Source organism: Dasypus novemcinctus, chromosome 6 (genome assembly GCF_030445035.2).
Source record: "Dasypus novemcinctus isolate mDasNov1 chromosome 6, mDasNov1.1.hap2, whole genome shotgun sequence".
Classification (NCBI taxonomy): Eukaryota; Metazoa; Chordata; class Mammalia; order Cingulata; family Dasypodidae; genus Dasypus; species Dasypus novemcinctus.
In genome coordinates this window covers 92,917,199-92,935,028 of record NC_080678.1, presented here as the reverse complement: position 1 = coordinate 92,935,028, position 17,830 = coordinate 92,917,199, and the positions used below count along the sequence as shown (strand labels likewise).

The 17,830-nt window shown below is 36.0% G+C and overlaps 1 protein-coding gene across 1 annotated transcript in view; it reads left to right on the top strand.

Annotated features, from left to right (window-relative positions):
* The window catches only part of ZNF487 (zinc finger protein 487), a 136,797-nt gene that overhangs the window by 111,333 nt on the left and 7,634 nt on the right, over nt 1–17,830 (top strand). The window contains 3 exon segments of the mRNA XM_058299209.2: nt 3,673–3,798; nt 4,100–4,195; nt 10,836–10,847. Coding sequence (XP_058155192.2) covers nt 3,765–3,798; nt 4,100–4,195; nt 10,836–10,847 — 142 coding nt within the window. The 5' untranslated portion in view covers nt 3,673–3,764.

Sequence of the window (17,830 nt, the reverse complement as noted above, 5' to 3'; positions counted from 1 at the left end):
TTCTGTTTTTATGTGCTTTTTTTTCTCCCAGTTTGTAAATTTCTGTTCATTTCAAGTTCTCCGATTCTTTCTTCAGTTGTTTAGAATCTACAGATGAGCCCATGGTAGGCAGTCTTCATTTCTGTTACTGTGTTTAAAAAATTTTTAAATGTGCATATATATATATATCACTTAAAATTTGCCTGTTGCCATTTTTAAGTGTACAATTCAGTGTCATTAATTGCATTTACAATGTTGTGCTAACATTACTATCATGTTACATCATTAAAAAACGTTTTCAACACCATAAACCGAAAATCTGTGCATTAAGCAAGAACTCTCCATTCCTCTTTCCCCAACCCCTTGGTAACCTCTAATCTCCTTTTTGTCTCTATGAATATGCTTATTCATATAAGTGGAATCATGAATCATGGTTTATTTCACATAGAATGATGCTTTAAAGATTCTTCCTTGTTGTAGCCTGTATCAGACTTCATTCCTTTTTTATGGCTGAAGTTACTGTGTTTTCTATTTCTAGCATTTCCTGTTGATTTTTTTCTCAGAGATTCTCTCTCTGTTTATATTATTCATCTGTTCTTGAATGTTGTCTGCTTTTTCCATCCAAGTCACTTTGTTTCCTCTCTGATAATTCCAACATCTGTGGCATGTCAGAGTCTGGTTCTGATGATTGCTTTGCATCTTCAGAGTATGTTTTTGCTTGCCTTTTTGGCATTTGTTGAAATTTTTTGTTGAAAGCTGGACATGTGCTGTTAGGTAATGGGAACTGAGGTTAATAGGCTTTAGCATGAGGATTTATGTTATTCTGGCCAGGAGTTGGCTGTGTTTAACACTTGTTATAGCTGTAGATGAAAGAGGCTTCAAATTTCTCGAGTGTCCTTGTTTTTTCCTTCCCTCTTGACTGCACTTCCTTCGGGACTCCTGTTGAGAGAGTCTGTCTCGCAGCTCCTTGCGCTGACACCCACTGTTACTGCACTGAGCCCTGCTGGTGTGCTGTAAGGTGTGGGAAGGGAGGTGTTCTCAAAGCTTATACTTCACTCTCAGTCTTTGGTGGGCCGTGCCCCTTCACCAGTGTTTCTAATGATCTGGAAAATGGTTAACTATTTTAGATGCTCAGAAAAGAAGGCTCAGTCCTCCCAGGACCTCCTGTGTGGACTTGGCAGACTCGGTCTTTTGTCCTGTGTTGTAGGAGATTTGCAAAGTTTGTTTTTAATATATATCCATTCTATTTCAGGTCTTCAGTTGAGAGTTTTGTCCTTGATTTTCACAATTCAGCAGTCAAGATTTTAAATTTTGGGGAGCTCTTTCTTGCTCTCTGATGATTCCTTTTAGTTGAAGTTGGTTCTTTATAAACTCTTTTCTCAGTATATGTAAGAATACCTGTTGAATTAAAAGCCATTTTTTACCCATTTATTGCGGTGATGTTTTTTTCCATATTGTTTTTTTTTTGTCTTTTCATTTTTTAATTTTTTAAAAGCTACTTAGATTACATAAATGTTACAAAGAATTTATAGAGGATTCTCACATGCCCTGCTCCTCACATGTTTAGTTTTGATTATCTTAGTTCTTATTGTTATGCTCTTGGTTTTCTTAAAATATCTGCTGCTTCATTTTCTATTCATTTTCTGGAAGTGAAGAACTAGTGGCTGTTTGGGTTCCTACTAAACTCTTCTCTCCTGGGTTTAGTTTTCCCTTTCAGAGAATTTTTTTCTCATTCTTTGCTGCTTGGCTTCTCCCAGGCTCCTGAGGAGGGTTCTTTCAGATCCAGTACCTGCTCTTCTGCCCCCACAGGCTCTTCCCTTGGGAGCCGTCTGACTCACTGCTGGCTTCAGCTACCACTGAGACGCCGGCGGCTCCCCAGGCCTTAACTTCATTCTGGGCTTCTGTTCTGAGCCCCAGAAGCATCCCTCCAGCTGCCTCCTGGAGAGCCTGCCCTGCTTTTCCCAGAGACACTCCAAGCCCAGCATGTCCAAGCCCTCTCTACCTCTTACCTTCTAGGCAGAAGGTAATGACTTTTTTGGTCATTGCAAATGCACCTCCTCTTACTGGGTTTATGATAACCCTGGTGGTAATTAAGAAAATCTGTCAGCATTTTGGAAGAAAATACTAGCATATTTATTAACACGTGTGTGTGTCTTTAAAAAAAAGAAATTTCATGGTATGTGTATGTAGCTTTTAATAAATATTTCGCAGACCTCCAGACATTAGAAATTGGTCCTGAATTACTCATATTCTTGCTTCTGATTATGTTTAAGGATTTTTATCTTAATGCATTTCAGATCCTTTCGCCAACAAACTATTTGTAATTCCATTAAATTTTCAAGTTTTTAAAATTAATTAATTTAGGTTTATTTTATTTATTTTTCTCCCCCTGCCCCATTTTCTGCTCTCATATCCATTCGCTGTGTGTTCTTCTGTGTCTGCTTGCATTCTCAGTGGCACTGGGAAATCTGTATCTCTTTTTGTTGTGTCATCTTGCTGTGTTAGCTCTACATGTATGCGTTGCCACTCTTAGGCAGGCTGTGCTGTTTTTGCACAGGGTGGCTCTCCTTGAGGGGCGCGCTCCTTGCATGTAGGGCTCCCCTATGCAGGGGGTGCCCCTGCGTGGCATGGCACTCCTGTGTGGCAGCACTGAGTGTGGGCCAGCTCACCACACGGGCCAGGAGGCCCTGGGTTTGAACCCTGGACTTCCTATATGATAGGCAGACACTCTATCAGTTGAGCCACATCTGCTTCCCTTTTTTTAAATTTAAAGATTAATTTTATTTATTTCTCTCCCCCTCACTACTTGCACTTGCTGTCTGCTCGTCGTCTTTTTAAGGGCCACCAGAACCAAACCCGGGACCTCTCATGTGGTAGTCAGACACCCACCTGCTTGAGCCACATCTGTTTCCCTCAGGTGTTTTTAATGTTTGCAGGACTTTGCTTTGTTGTTGGCCCATAATCCTAAGAACACATGATTGAGGTGTAAAGTCTTAAACCTTTACTTTCCTTAAAGAAACCCAGTCTCAAAATAGAACGTAAAACTTCTCTCCCATGCTTAACACTTGCCATCATCTATCTTTTAGATACTTCTAGCATTTTTCTGTAATACTTTATTGCAGATATTTATTTTTATATGTCTCTCAATCATATCATGAGCTCTTCAAGAGCAAGATTTTTTTGAAAATTCATCTTCGCATTCCCAGAAACTGATTGTTCTAGGCACACTGGGGAACTACAGAATTTGTGTGTATGTGTGAATTAAGAAATTAATACATGATTGGGATACTTCTGTAATTTCCAGTTCTCCCCCAGCATGCCATGTCAGACAAATACAGAGTAGACGTGCCATGTGATATTTTCTCTTTTGCTATCAGTAGTGAACATGAAAAGTGTTAGATCCTAAACATATTGTATATTATCCAGTTTTAGTCAGTTTAGATTGAATATGAATGTGCTGTTCTAGGGGTCAATGTCATTCGTGGCACACTGGCAGGACCTAGTGTGAAAATATGTGAAATAAAACTAGTGCACTGGCAGAATCCTTATACTATGTTATATGTTGTATGTATTCTATGTAGCAGTTTCTCTTCAGCTATGAACAGTTAACGTGACAAGTGTTAATTACCAAACATATACTGTATGTAATCCAGTTTCAGTCAGTTTACATTGAATATGAATGTGCTGCTCCAGGGGTCATTGTCATTCAGGGACGTGACTGTGGGCTTCACCCAGGAGGAGCGGCAGCACCTGGACGCTGCTCAGAGGACCTGGACAGGGACGTGATGCTGGAGAACTACAGCCACCTCATCTCAGTGGGTAGGGGTTGTGTTTTATGCAATTCCAAATGGCTCTTTTTTAAGCTGCTGGTATATATGATCCTTTGTAGAGGATGAGTTTTAGGATTGAAATTTAGGGTTCAAAGGTGACCTGTGGGCCATAGTTATAAGCTGATTGATTGATCCCTTTTTGTCACTAGAAAGAATGTGTTTGTCTCCTCTCCCCAGTGAAAGCCTTAGACGGCCCTGTCGTACAACTCCTGAAGCTGTATGATCCTCTTCCTTCAGAGGTCCTGAGGGCATGAGTCTGGCCCAAGCCCTGTGTCTTTTTCCCTTCACAGGATTTTGCATTACCAAGCCAGAAGTGGTCTTCAAGTTGGAGCAAGGAGAGAAGCTGTGGGTATTAGAAGAATCCTCAAGCTACCAGAGCCACCCAGGTGAGTTACTGAGTACCTAACTAGCTAGAAATCAAGTGACATTAGATTTCAGAGGGTCAGTTCAGATGCGTACCTTTGAGATTGTTTAGGAATCTTTTTTTTTTAAGAGGCACCATTTTTGAAGTGGTTGAGAATAATTGACCCATATTCCTTAGATATCACACTTGCAGGTAATGCTCTTATGGCTAACTGTTCTTGTTTTTTGCATGAACTTTTAAAAGATTTGCCATTCTTAAATGTTTCCAAAAATTAAATTTTGCTTCTCATCTTAGGTCTTTTTCTTATATATTCTTTCCTTATTAGTTGTCTTCTTTTAATTACATATCATTTACTCATTCAGTAGCTATTAAGTGAGCATTTATTAATTTACTTGTTAGTTATATCTATGAGCTGAGGATAGTAGACCTGTTGGCAATATAATGATCCTGCTGGTACATATTCTATAGTCTTGTGTTGGAGGAAAATGAAATGTGGTGTGCCATTTTAGCAGGTGTTTTCAGAAGGCCCTTTTGGGGTCAATATCAGAACAAAAGTTTCAACGATGTGAAGGAGAATGTAAGCCATGTGGTTTCTGAATATTCTAGGCATTGGAGGGTTTTGAGCAAAGAAGTGACATGGTCTGATTTATGTTCCTTTCTGGCTGCTGTTCTGAGAAAATGCCAGCGGAGGGGATGGAGTGGGATTGGGAGAAGACGGCAATAAAATACGCAGTGCTTACTGTGTGGGATGATGGTGACCTGCACTAGCTTCGAACTTAGGGAGGTCATGTGAAATGCTGGGTTCTGGATATATTTTGAAGGTGTACCCCAAATGGGATTTGTTAAGTTATTTTTGGAGAATAAGAAAAGTGTTACTTTTATACAGAGATACCATTTATTGAGTTTGGAAACAATGTGGAGAAACAGTATTGGGAGGAAATTGGTAAGGATGTAGCTAAATCTAAACAAACATTATGTAGAATAATAGCTGCTGGGTTTGAAAGGGATAAAAATAAAATACCAGAAAACAGCATGTAAGTCAATGAACTTTAATGGTCAATTAGAATTCTGTTCTAAAATCCTTTAATTTTGCTGGAGACCTTTTTTTTTTTTTTTTTTTTTAAAGATTCAAGATTCATTTATTTATTTAATTCCCTCCCTCCCCCGGTTGTCTGTTCTCTGTGTCTATTTGCTGCGTCTTGTTTCTTTGTCTGCTTCTGTTGTCGTCAGCGGCATGGGAAGAGTGGGCGGCACCATTCCTGGGCAGGCTGCATTTTCTTTCACACTGGGCGGCTCTCCTTACGGGTGCACTCCTTGCGCGTGGGGCTCCCCTACGCAGGGGACACCCCTGCGTGGCAGGGCACTCCTTGCGCGCATCAGCACTGCGCGTGGGCCACCTCCACACGGGTCAAGGAGGCCCGGGGTTTGAACCGCGGACCTCCCATGTGGTAGACGGATGCCCTTAACCACTGGGCCACGTCCGTTTCCCCCTCCTTTTGTTAACTTACATATACATAGTAAAATTTAATGGGTAAATGCAAAAATTTGCAAATAATACCCATAACTTCCAAACTTGTAAAGGGAAGAAAATGGGAAAGTAAAACCAAGTATTATAAAAGAAATTAGACCAGATAGAAAAGGAATATTAAAGGAGTATGGAGTAAAGGATGATAAATATAGAACAAATAGAAGCTATATGAAAAATATAGGTAACAACTCCAGATATTTAGTAATTGCAGTAAATACAAATGGGCCAAATTAGCCCCATAAAAAACACAAATTATCCAGTTGGGTTTAGAAAAATTACTATTGGCTTTTTGTGCATTACACTTAAAGCATTTAAACACAAAACATTGGAATACAAAAGGAGTAAACATACAGAGTTTACTAAGTTTCCTCAATACTATTGAGTATTGAGTTTCCTCAATACTAAGGAAAACAATTGAGTTATCTATATGAATATCAGATAAAATTGGTTTAAGTCAAGAATCCCTATTGGGATAGATAATTAGACCCAAAATGATAGGTGCAAATAAAACTTGATAGAATTACATAATGAAATTGCTAAGTATACCATTAGCATGGGAGATTGCAGTACATCCCCCTCTCAACTATTGATAAATAAAAAATAAAATTCTTTAATAAAAGTCTAGGAAATTTCAAGTACAAGTTGTTAATCCTAAAACAGTGAGTGTATACAGAACTCTGTATTCAATAATATTTAAAAGAATTACAAAATGTATAATCGATCATGTTTGTGTTCTAGCCGGTAAGAATAATTTTAATAAATATTGGTGAATTTATTCTATTCAACTCACATTCTCTCATGTATGCTGTGGTATTTGGGATGAATTGGATAAGATTTGCTTTAATATGTTCCCAGCAACAAATGTGTGTTTGTGTGTTGGGGGATTGATAGATGAAGCACAGATAACAAAATGTAGACAATGGTTGAAAGTAGGTGAGGGGTTCATGGGCATTCTTTATCCTATTTACTGTGCTTTTGTTTTTATTTAAAAATGTGTCATAATAGAATTTTTTTTTTCCAGGAAGTCCTTGGTATTGAACCTGGGATCCTGTATATGGGAAGCTACATGTGCTTTCCTAATAACTTCTTTTTTTTTTTTTTTTTTTTTTAGGAGGTACTGGGTTTTGAATCCAGGACCTCATACATGCAAAGCAGGTGCTCAGCCGCTGTTCTGAACACCATCATGTTATTAAATTTGAAAACTTAGCGTGGAAAACTTCTAGGAAAAAAACAATACAAAGCTAAAATGTTTTAGGAATTGAATCAGTTGTTCAGAAATCTTTCCAGAAAGGATACAATATTATAAGATTGTTTCCTGGGAAGGTCTACCATATTTTCAAGAATTAGATAATTTTAATATCACGTGAATTCTTCAAGTGATTAGAATAAGAGAATAAACACTATCCAGAACTTACTTTGAAATAAGTATAATCTTATACAAAAATCTTACAAGGTAAGAACAAGAGTGGAAGATTCCAAAATTAATCTCAAACAGGAAATTTTATCTAATAATGAGTTAAGAAATAAAAAGATAATAAAGCATGATCAAGGAGGCTCCACCCTATCAATGTAAGGTACTTTAACATGAGTTAGTATTTGATTGTAATTTACCTCATTAATACTTTAAATAATAAAACCCCTGTCATCTTAATGTAAGTAAAACTGGTAAAAATCAATATCCATTTTTAATAAAAATGTCTACTAAAATAGAATAGAAGGGAACTTCTTCAGTCTTAAAAAGAGAGACAGGATCTCAAATCAGACATCAGAAAAATCTGATCTCTACTCTCACTACTTGTATTTAATAGTTTTGGGGGAATCCTACCCAGAGTAATAAGCCAAAAATGAAATTAATAAAAGTGTTTTACAACAATGGAAAATCAAGCTCATTTACAGATATTATGGTTATTCTTATGAAAAAATAAAGGAATCTGTAGACAAATGATTAAAAACAGTATGAGCATATAGCAAGTTGGCTTAATAAAGATCAATTGATATGATCTGTTACATTTTTAAGCACCAATAATCTTTAGAAAACCCAGTTCAGCGAAATTTAAACTATTTACAATAGCAAGACCTTTAATGGAGAAAATAGGGAAAACTTATCTTAAAGGAAATCTAAATATGGAGATAAAGCACATGTTGTAATGACAAGTCCACTCTTAAATTTACCTGTAGATTCAGTGTAATTCAAACCACCATGTTTTGTTTTGTTTTGTTTGGGATTTAATTTGTTAGTTGTTACCATGTAATGTGAGCGTTCTAAAATTTGTATGAAATAAAAATAAGAAGCAAGAAATATGTCAAGATTTATTTTAATGCTTCAGCAGTTAAGAATTTGAATTTCTTAATTGAAGTAAAATTCACTAGCATAAAATTTAACATTTTAGCCATTTTGAAGTATATAATTTAGTGATTTATAGTACGTTCACAGTGTTGTGCAACCATCAATGCTATCTAATTCCAGAATATGTTGAACTAACCCCCCGCCCCCCCCAAATATCATACCCATCAAGCAGTCATTCTCCAGCTCCCTCTTCCCCCATTTCCTGGCAGCCACTAATCTGTTCTCTCTGTATGGATTTTCTCTTCTGGAGATTTCATATAAATGGTATCATACAATATCTGGCCTTTTGTGACCAAGTTCTTTCATCTAGATAATGTTTTTAAAGTTTATCCATGTTTTGGCATATACCAGTACTTCATCCTTTTTTATGGCTGGAAAGTATTTCATTGTATGGATGTACCACGTTGTGTTTATCCATTCATCTGTTGGGCATTTGTATTGTTTCCACGTGTTGCTGTGGACATTCATGTACAAACTATTGGTTGAACACCAGTTTTCACTTTATACGTAGGAGTGGAATTGCTGGACCATTGGCAATTCTGTGTTTAACTGGGTGAGGAACTGCCAAATTGTTTCCCACAGTGTTTACACCATTTCATCTGCCTACCAGCAATGTACACATGAGGGTTCCAATTTCTCCCCATCCTCACCAACACTTGTTTCTTTCCACTTTAAAAAATTATTTTATTATAGCCATTTGTCCTGTTGGGTGTGCAGTGGTATCTCAATGTGGTTATTTGCTTTTCCCTAATGAAAAATGGTGTTTAGAATCTTAGTCATGTTTTTGCTCATTTTTAAGTTGGGTTATTTGTCTTTTTGTTTTTGAGTTTTAATTGGTTTTGTATATATTCTGGGTACTAGCCTCTTATTAGAAATATGATTTGCAGATATTTTCTCCCATTCTCGAGGTTGTCATTTCACTTTCTTGATAGTGTGCTTTCCATGAAGAAAAGTATAATTTTGATAAAGTCAAATTTATCTATTGTTTCTTTCATTGCTTAAGTTTTTGGTGTCGTATATAAGAAGCCATTGCTGAACTGAGGTCATGAAGATTTACCCATGTGTTTTCTTCTGAGAGGTTTATATTCTTAGCTTTTATATTACATTATATTTATATTATAATAGGTCTTTGATCCACTTTGAGTTAGTTTTTGTATATGGTATGAGGTAGTGGTCCAATTTCATTCTTTTACAAGTGGATATCCAAATACCTCAACCCATTTGTTCTAAGAATAATTCTTTACTTGTGGGTTTATTTCTGGATTCGCAGTTCTATTTCATTGATTGATATGTTTATCTTTATGCCAATACCACTTTTTTTTTTCTTTTTTGAGATTGTGTTGGCTATTCAGGGTTCCTTGCAATTTTGTATTAATTTTAGGCTTAGTGTTTCCATGTCTGAAAAACAGGCATTTGGGATTTTGATAGGGATTTCATTGAATCTGAGGTCAATTTTGGGAATACTGCCATTTTATACCTTGTCTTTTCTGAGTGTAAGTCTTCACACCTCACTAGTTGGATTTATTCCTAATATTTTTAATCTCTGGATGCTGTTATAAATGGAATTGTTCTCTTAATTTCATTTTGGATTTTCCATTGCTGGTGTGTAGGAATACAACTGATTTTTAAATGTTGTTCTTGTATCTTGCACCTATGCTGAATTTGTTTACTAGCTCTAATAGAATTTTTGTGGATTTTTTTTAGGATTTTCTAAATATGTAATCATGTCATCTGTGAATAGAGATAGATTAGCTTCTTCCTTTCCAGTTTAGATGCCTTTTATTTGTTTGTCTTGCCTAATGTCCCTGGCTATAACTTCGGGTACAGTGTTGAATAGAAATGGTGAAAGCATCCTTGCTTATCCCTGATCTTTGTGGAAAAGCTTTTAGTCTTTTACCATAATTATGTTGTTGGCTGTGGGTTTTTCATAGAAGCCCTTTATCATGTTAAGGAAGTTTCCTTCTTTCCCAAATTTGTGAAGTGATTTTATCATAAAAGGTTATTGGATTTTGTTAAATGCTTTTTATATATCAATTGACATGGTCATGTGTTTTCCCCCTTAATTCTATTAACATGGTATATTACACTGATAGACTTGCATAGGTTGGACCACCTTTGTATTTCTGGTCATGATATATAGTAGTTTTTAAATAAAATTCTATTGAAGTAGATCATTCATGCATGAGCATACATAAACCATAAGCATATACAGTATAATAAAAGTTGTGAACTTATAAAACAAACATGCATAGCACCATACAGTGCTCCCAAATATCACCCCACCACCAAAACTTTGCATTGTTGTGAAATATTTTTTACAAACTGTGAAAGAATATCATCAGAATATTACTAGTAACTATAGCCCATATCTTAGATTTGTTATATTCTCCCCCAACCCACGTGATTATTATTATTATTTAAGTAAATTTTATTTTATTTTATTCCCTCCCCTCCCCCCTACACCAAGATGGCTCCCTGGTCTTTTTGCTCATTGTTTTTCTTTATTGTCTGCTTGTTGTTGTTGTTTTTGCTCATTGTCTACTCATTGTTTTTTTTCTTCAGGAGGCACTGGGAACTGAACCTTGGACCTCCCACGTGGGAGGCGGGTGCCAATCGCTTGAGCCACATTCACTCCCCCCACCTGATTATTAACACCCTGTACTAGTGGTATAAGTTTGTTATAGTTCATGAGAGAATGTTCTCATATTTGTTTTGTTAACTACAATCCATTTTCTACTACAGAATTCCTTGTGTGATACAGTCTCATGCTTTGTACAGTCCATTCAGATTGTACACTCAGTGGCTCTCATTTTCATCAGAGTTGTGCTGTGATCACCTCAGTCAATTTTAGAATGTTTTCATTACTCCAAAAGGAAAAATTGCCTACCCCCTATTGTCCCTTAGTATTGAAATAATATCTTCTTTGCCATTGCTGCAAAAATAATACAGTAGTACTGTTAACTATTGTCCAGAAGTTATATTTGTTATAATTTTCCTGTGTATCACCCTATTCTTAACTTTGTAAATGAAGAACATTTGTTACATTTAATACTATTAACCTCAGTCTTCACCTACCACTGAAATCACTGTTATACATTCCCTAGATTATTTCTACCTTCCTTTCAATCGACATTTATGTTCACAGACTACTCTTTCAGTCACAATCACATTTATAAAACATCAGTGTTTGTTATGCCCACTGTAATATGTTACCATCAATTCTATTCATTTCTACACTTTTACAAGAAACCTTACTAAAAAGTCTACATACATTAAGCATCAGCTCCCATTCTCAACCCACATTCTCTCTCCTCGTAACCTATGTTCTAGAGTTTACCACTGTGAGTTTACTCATTATTTAGTTCACATTAGTGAGACCATACAATATTTCTCCTTTTGTGTCTGGCTTATTTCACTCAACATAATGTCTTCAAGTTTCATCTATGTTCTCATAAGCATCCCAATTTCATTTCTCCTTACAGTTGAATAATATTCCGTTGTATACATATACCACATTTTGTTTAGCTAATAAACAACTGATAGTTGTTCATGTGCATAGAATATTGCTATGAACATCAGTGTGCAAATGTCAGTTCACATAACTTGCTTTCAGTTTTTCTGAATATATTCCTAGTAATGAGATTTCTGAATCATATGGCAGTTCTATATCCAGCTTCTTGAGGCCCTGCCAAACTAACTTCCACAGAAGCTGCAACATTCTGTATTCCAGTGAAGGAGTGTTCCTGTTTCTCCACATCCTCTTCAGCACTTGTTTTCCATTTTTTAAAATTAATGGCCATATATGAGTTGGGAGATGACATCTCACTGTGGTTTTGATTTGCATTACCCTAATATCTAGTGGTATTGAACATTTTTTTCATGTGCTTTTTGTGATTTATATTTCCTCTTTGGAAAAATGCCTATTTAAGTCTTGTGCCCATTTTATAACTGGATTACTTGCCCTTTTATTGTTGAGTTGTATGATCTCTTTATAAGGCATGAAAATCAAACCCTTATCAGATATGTGGTTTCCAGATACTTTATCGCATTAAGTGGGCTGCCTTTTTACCTTCTTGTCAAAGTCTTTTGAAGCATAAAAGTGTTTAATTTTGATGAGGTCCCATTTACTTTTTCTTTCATTGCTTGTGTTTTGGGTTTAAGGTTTAAGAAACTACTGCCTACCACAAGATCCTGAAGATGTTTACCTACATTTTATTCTAGGAGTTTTATGGTGTAGCTTTTATTTTTAGTTCCTTGATCCATTTTGAGTTAATTTTTGTATAAGGTGTGAGATAGGATTCTCTTTCTTTCTTTTGGATATGACTCTCCAGTTCTCCCAGCACCATTAATTGAATAGACTGATCTGGCCCAGCTGGATGTGCTTAACAGCCTTTCAAAAATCACTTGACTATAGATGTGAGGTCTATTTCTGAGTTCTCAATTCAGTTGCATTGGTCAGTCTGTCTGTCTTTATGCCAGTACCACGCTGGGTTTTTTGTTTTTTTGTTTGTTTTTAACCACTGTAGCTGAGTAATGCGATTTAAAGTCAGGAAGTGAGAGTCCTCCAACTTCATTCTTCTTTTTAAAGATATTTTTAGCTATTTGGAGCCCCTTACCCTTCCAAATAAAGTTGATAATTGACTTTTCCATTCCTGCAATAAAAGCCATTGGGAATTTTATTGGGACTGTGTTGAATCTGGAAATAAGTTTGGGCAGAATTTACAGCTTGATGATATTTGGTCTTCCAGTCCATGAACATGGAATGTCCTTCCATTTATTTAGTTTTTTGGTTTCTTTTAGCAATATTTTGTAGTTTTCTGAATACAGGCCTTTTATGTCCTCAGATAAGTTTATTTTTAATATTTGATTCTTTGAGTTGCTATTATAAATGGAAATTTTTTACTGACTTTTACTGATTGCTCATCATAGTATATAGAAGTGCTATATATTTTTGCATGTTAATCTCATATGCTGCCACTTTGCTGAACTTGATAATTAATTCTAGTAGCTTTGTTGTGGATTTTTCAGAATTTTTAAGATATAGGATCATATCATTAGTAAATAATGAAAGTTTTACTTCCTCCTTTCCCATTTGGGTGCCTTTTATCTCTTTTTCTGGCTTAATTGCTCTAGCTATAACCTCTAACACAATATTGAATATCAGTGGTGACAGGGGACATCCTTGTTTTGTTCCCAATCTATACAGGAAAGCTTTTAGTCATTCACCATTTGAGTACAATGCTAGTTGTGGGTTTTTCTTTTATGCACTTTACAGTATTTAGAAAGCTTCCTTCTATTCCTATATTTTGGAGTATTTTTGTAAAAAATGATGCTGTATAAATAAAATAAGTAAATAAGTGCTGTATTTTGTTAAATGACTTTTCTGCATCAATTGAGAGGATCATGTGATTTTTCTTCTTTATTAATGTGGTAATAAAACTAATTGATTTTCTTGTGTTGAGCCACCCTTTTATATCTGGGATAAAACCCACTTATGATATATAGTTCTTTAAATGCGCTTTTGGATTTGGTGTGCAAGTATTTTTTTGAAGATTTTTGCTTTATATTCATTAGAGAAACTGGCCTGTAATGTTCTTTTTTTTGTAGTATCTTTATCTGATTTTGGTATTAGGGTGATGTTGGCTTCAGAGAATGAGTTTGGTAGCATGCCTTCCTGTTCAATTTTTTGTAAGAGCTTGAGTAAAATGGTAGTAGATTACCTTGAATGCCTGGTAGAATTCACCTATGAAGTCTTCTGGTCCTGGGCTTTTCAATTTTGGGAGATTTTTTTTCTTGTGATTGATTCACTGAGGTCTTATATTTCTTTTATGGTCATTGTAGGTTGTTGGTGTGTTTCTGGGAGCTTGTCCATTTTGTCTTTGTTAGCTGGTTTGTTGGCGTAGAGTTGTTAGTAGTATCCTCTTATGATCTTTCTTATTTCTGTGGGATCAGTGGTAATGTTCCCTGTCTCATTTCTAATTTTATTTATTTGGATGTTATCTCTTTTTTTGTCAGTCTAGCTAAGGGTTTGTTGATTTTGTTGATCTCAAACCAACTTTTGGTTTGTCGATTCTTTTTCTTTATTGTTGTTGTCATCGTTCTCAATATCATTTATTTCTGTTCTGCTCTTTATTTTTTCCCCCTTTGTCTTGGTTTGGGATTAATCTGCTGTTCATTTCCCAGTTCCTTTAGGTATGCAGTTAGGTCTTCGTTTTTAGCTCTTTGGGTTTTTTTAAAATGTAAACATTGAGGGCTATCAATTTTCCTCTCAGCACTGCCTTTGTTGTATACCAGAAGTTTGACGTTGTGTTAACATTTTCATGTCTCAAGACATTTACTGATTTCCCTTGCAATTTCTTCTTTGACCCACTGATTATTTAAGAGTGTGCTGCTTAATCTCCATATATATGTGAATTTTCCCTTTTTCTGTCCACTTTTGATTTCCAGCTTCATTCCATTATGATCAGAAAAAGTGCTTTTTATAATTCCAGTCTTTTAAACTTTATTGAGAAAAATGTTATACTGCTGTTTGGGGTATAATATTTTATAAATGTCTGTTAAATCTAGTTCATTTATCATATTTTTCAAACTCTCTGTTTCCTTATTTATCCTCATTTTTCTATACTGCTGGATTTGGTTTGCTAATATTTTGTTGAAAATCTTTGCATATAACTTTATAAGGGATATTGGTCTGTGGATTTCTTGTGATATTTTTGTCTGCCTTTGGTATTAGGATAATGCTAACCTCAATGAGTTGGGAAGTGTTTGTGCCTCTATTTTTGGGAAAAAGAAGAGGACTGATGTTAATTACATGTTCCTAGAATTCACCAGTAAAGCTATTTGTTCCTGGGCTTTTTTTGTTGAATATTTTTGATTACCAGTCAATCTCTTTACTTAGTAAAGATCTATTTCTATTTTTTATTTTCTTGAGTTCATTTTGTTAATTTGTATCTTTCTAGGAATTTGTTGATTTCATCTAGGTTGTCTACTTTGTTGGCCTAAAATTGTTCATAGTATTTTCATATTATTCTTTTATTTCTGGAAAGTCAGTAGTAATGCCCCATTTTCATTCCTGATTTTAGATATTTGAGTCTTTTATCTTTTTTCTTAGTCATTTTAGGTAAATGTTCATATATTTTATTTTATTTTTTTAAAGCATCCCTGCTTTTTTTTTTTATTTTTTATTTACTTCTCAACCCGCCCCCCACCAGTTGTCTGCTCTCTGTGTCCATTTGCTGTGTGTTCTTCTGTGACCGCTTCTATCCTTATCAGTGGCACCGGGAATCTGTGTTTCTTTTTTTTAAAAATTTCTCTCCCCCCACCCCCCAGTGTCTGTTCTCTTTGTCTGTTTACTGTGTGTTCTTCTTTGTCCGCTTCTGTTGTCAGTGGCACAGGAATCTGTGTCTCTTTTTGTTGCGTCATCTTGCTGTGTCAGTTCTCCGTGTGTGCGGCACCATTCCTGGGCAGGCTGCACTTTCTTTCACGCTGGGCGGCTCTCCTTACAGGGCGCACTCCTTGCGCGTGGGGCTCCCCTTCACGGGGGACACCCCTGTGAGGCACGGCACTCCGCATGCATCGGCACTGCGCATGGGCCAGCTCACACGGGTCAAGGACGCCCGGGGTTTGAACCACGGACCTCCCATGTGGTAGATGGATGCCCTGACCACTGGGCCAAGTCCACTTGCCTCATATATTTTATTGATGTTTTCAAAGAACCAACTATTTTTCTGTTCTCTGTTTCATTTAACTCTGATCTAATCTTTCTGCCACAAAGCTTTCCTATCAAGATTCTTTTTTTTAAAGACTCCCCCTACCATTTTTTTTAAAAAGAAGCTTTAGGTTACATAAATGTTACATCAAAAGTATAGGGGATTCCCACATATGCCACCCCCCCCCCACTTTCCCCCATTAACAACATCTTTCATAACTATGGTAGATTTGTTATAGTTGCCTATCCAGATTCTTAATTAACCTTTGCCTAGTTGCTATAGACCTTGGACTAGTTCTAGAGCTCTGATGAAGTTGATTCTGATCGTGTTTACCTATTTATTCACTGTTTTTGTGGAGGGATGGACCCTTGGCCTTTTCTACTCTGACATTTTTGTGGATATCATTCTAAGACAATGACTTGTCTGCACTGATGTGTGGGGCAGAATCACAAGCCAGAGGGACCTGCACATCGGAAACTTGGTATAGTCAGTTTTGCTATAACATGTCATATGCATTCTTAAAATTTGCTGTGCTTTTCAAAATTGTGCAGTAAAAACCAGATAGCTTATTTGGAGAAATGAGGTGAGAGAGAAAAGTGTCAGAAATTTCAGTGACACATTAAAAAAAAGATTGGAAACTTAATAAAAGTGGCAGCAGAGTTTTACACTTGTTAAATGTTTAAGGTATACATAATAGCATGAAAAATATTTACCTTTAAAGAGATCTTCCCATTGCTGGTGGTAGTATGTATTGAAAGGATTGCAAATTTTTTTGAACTGGTAGAGGATTATCTGAAATCAGACCAAGTTTTAACACCATACATGGATGCATGTAGTTCATAATTCAGTTAACTGAGATGTTTGACATGTGTGCATGTGTACGTTTTATGTATTCCTTTGGGGCTCTGTTCAGCTTGGTGCAGTTTTCTGTGTTCACCTAGTGTTTTCTGAAGATGAAATCCTGCATAAGCAAATGCAGAATTTGAGTTATGCTCAAGTTGTTCCTAATATATCAGTTGTTTTAAAACAAATAAGTACTTTCAAAACTAGTGTTATAGCTGAACTGATTGTGACAGAAAATGAGGAATGTCAGCATTGCTCAGTAAATACTGTTAGGAAAAGTGAAATTAAAAATGTCATCAAATTCCAAGTAGTCCATAAACAAACAGTAATACCAGCTGTATTAGCAAGTAAATATGAAAGCTTTAAAATGTGAAATACAAAAAAAGTTATACTTCCTTAACAATCCCATTTAAAATTGCAGTCCTCGGCTCAGTCAATCCATGTTTCCTTTTGACTGCTTTGTTTTTCTCTTTAGTGAGCAAAACAGTCTCATATACTATATTATTCTCTTGTCTGAAAATTGTCTGAGTTAGTTCAGTGATATATATGCAGTACCGAGAACAATGCTTGAAATGAGCTAGGCACTTAATGTAAATATTTATTGAATGAGCAATTAATAAGGAGTCAAGTAATCCATCGAAAAACAGTAGGCATTTCTATTTGAAGGAAACATGAATGTTAATAATGACTGTATAAGAAAATGCCCAACTTTACTGTGATCAAGGCAACACAAACTGAGACTGCAGTGAGACAATCTCAAAAGGACAAACATTAAGAAGTCTTAGAATACCAAATGCACCAGAAACTGTTGCATAAGCTTGGCATACAACCACTTTGAAAACAGTCCTGCTTCCCATATGATGCTGAGCCTGCCCATTCCCTCTGACTCAGCAATTATGCTTCTAGGTGTATATGCTGGAGATACCAGGAAATATGTAAAAACAGATCTGAGGCGTCATTGTAATGACAAATAACAGGTTCCCTGGTGAATGACTACTTATAGAATGGTTGATGACTATATTATAGTATATCCATGCTGTGTGCTGCAACAGTGTGAATGGCTCTGAAATAAAATGTTGCATTAAAAAGCAATTCTAGGGAGGATGGGGATATATGGGAACCTCATAATTTTTTATAACGTATCCTTTTTTGTGATGTATTTATCTTCAAAAAATACAATTTACAAAAATGATGGGGGTGAGGGGTGGGGTGTAGGTTATATGAGAACCT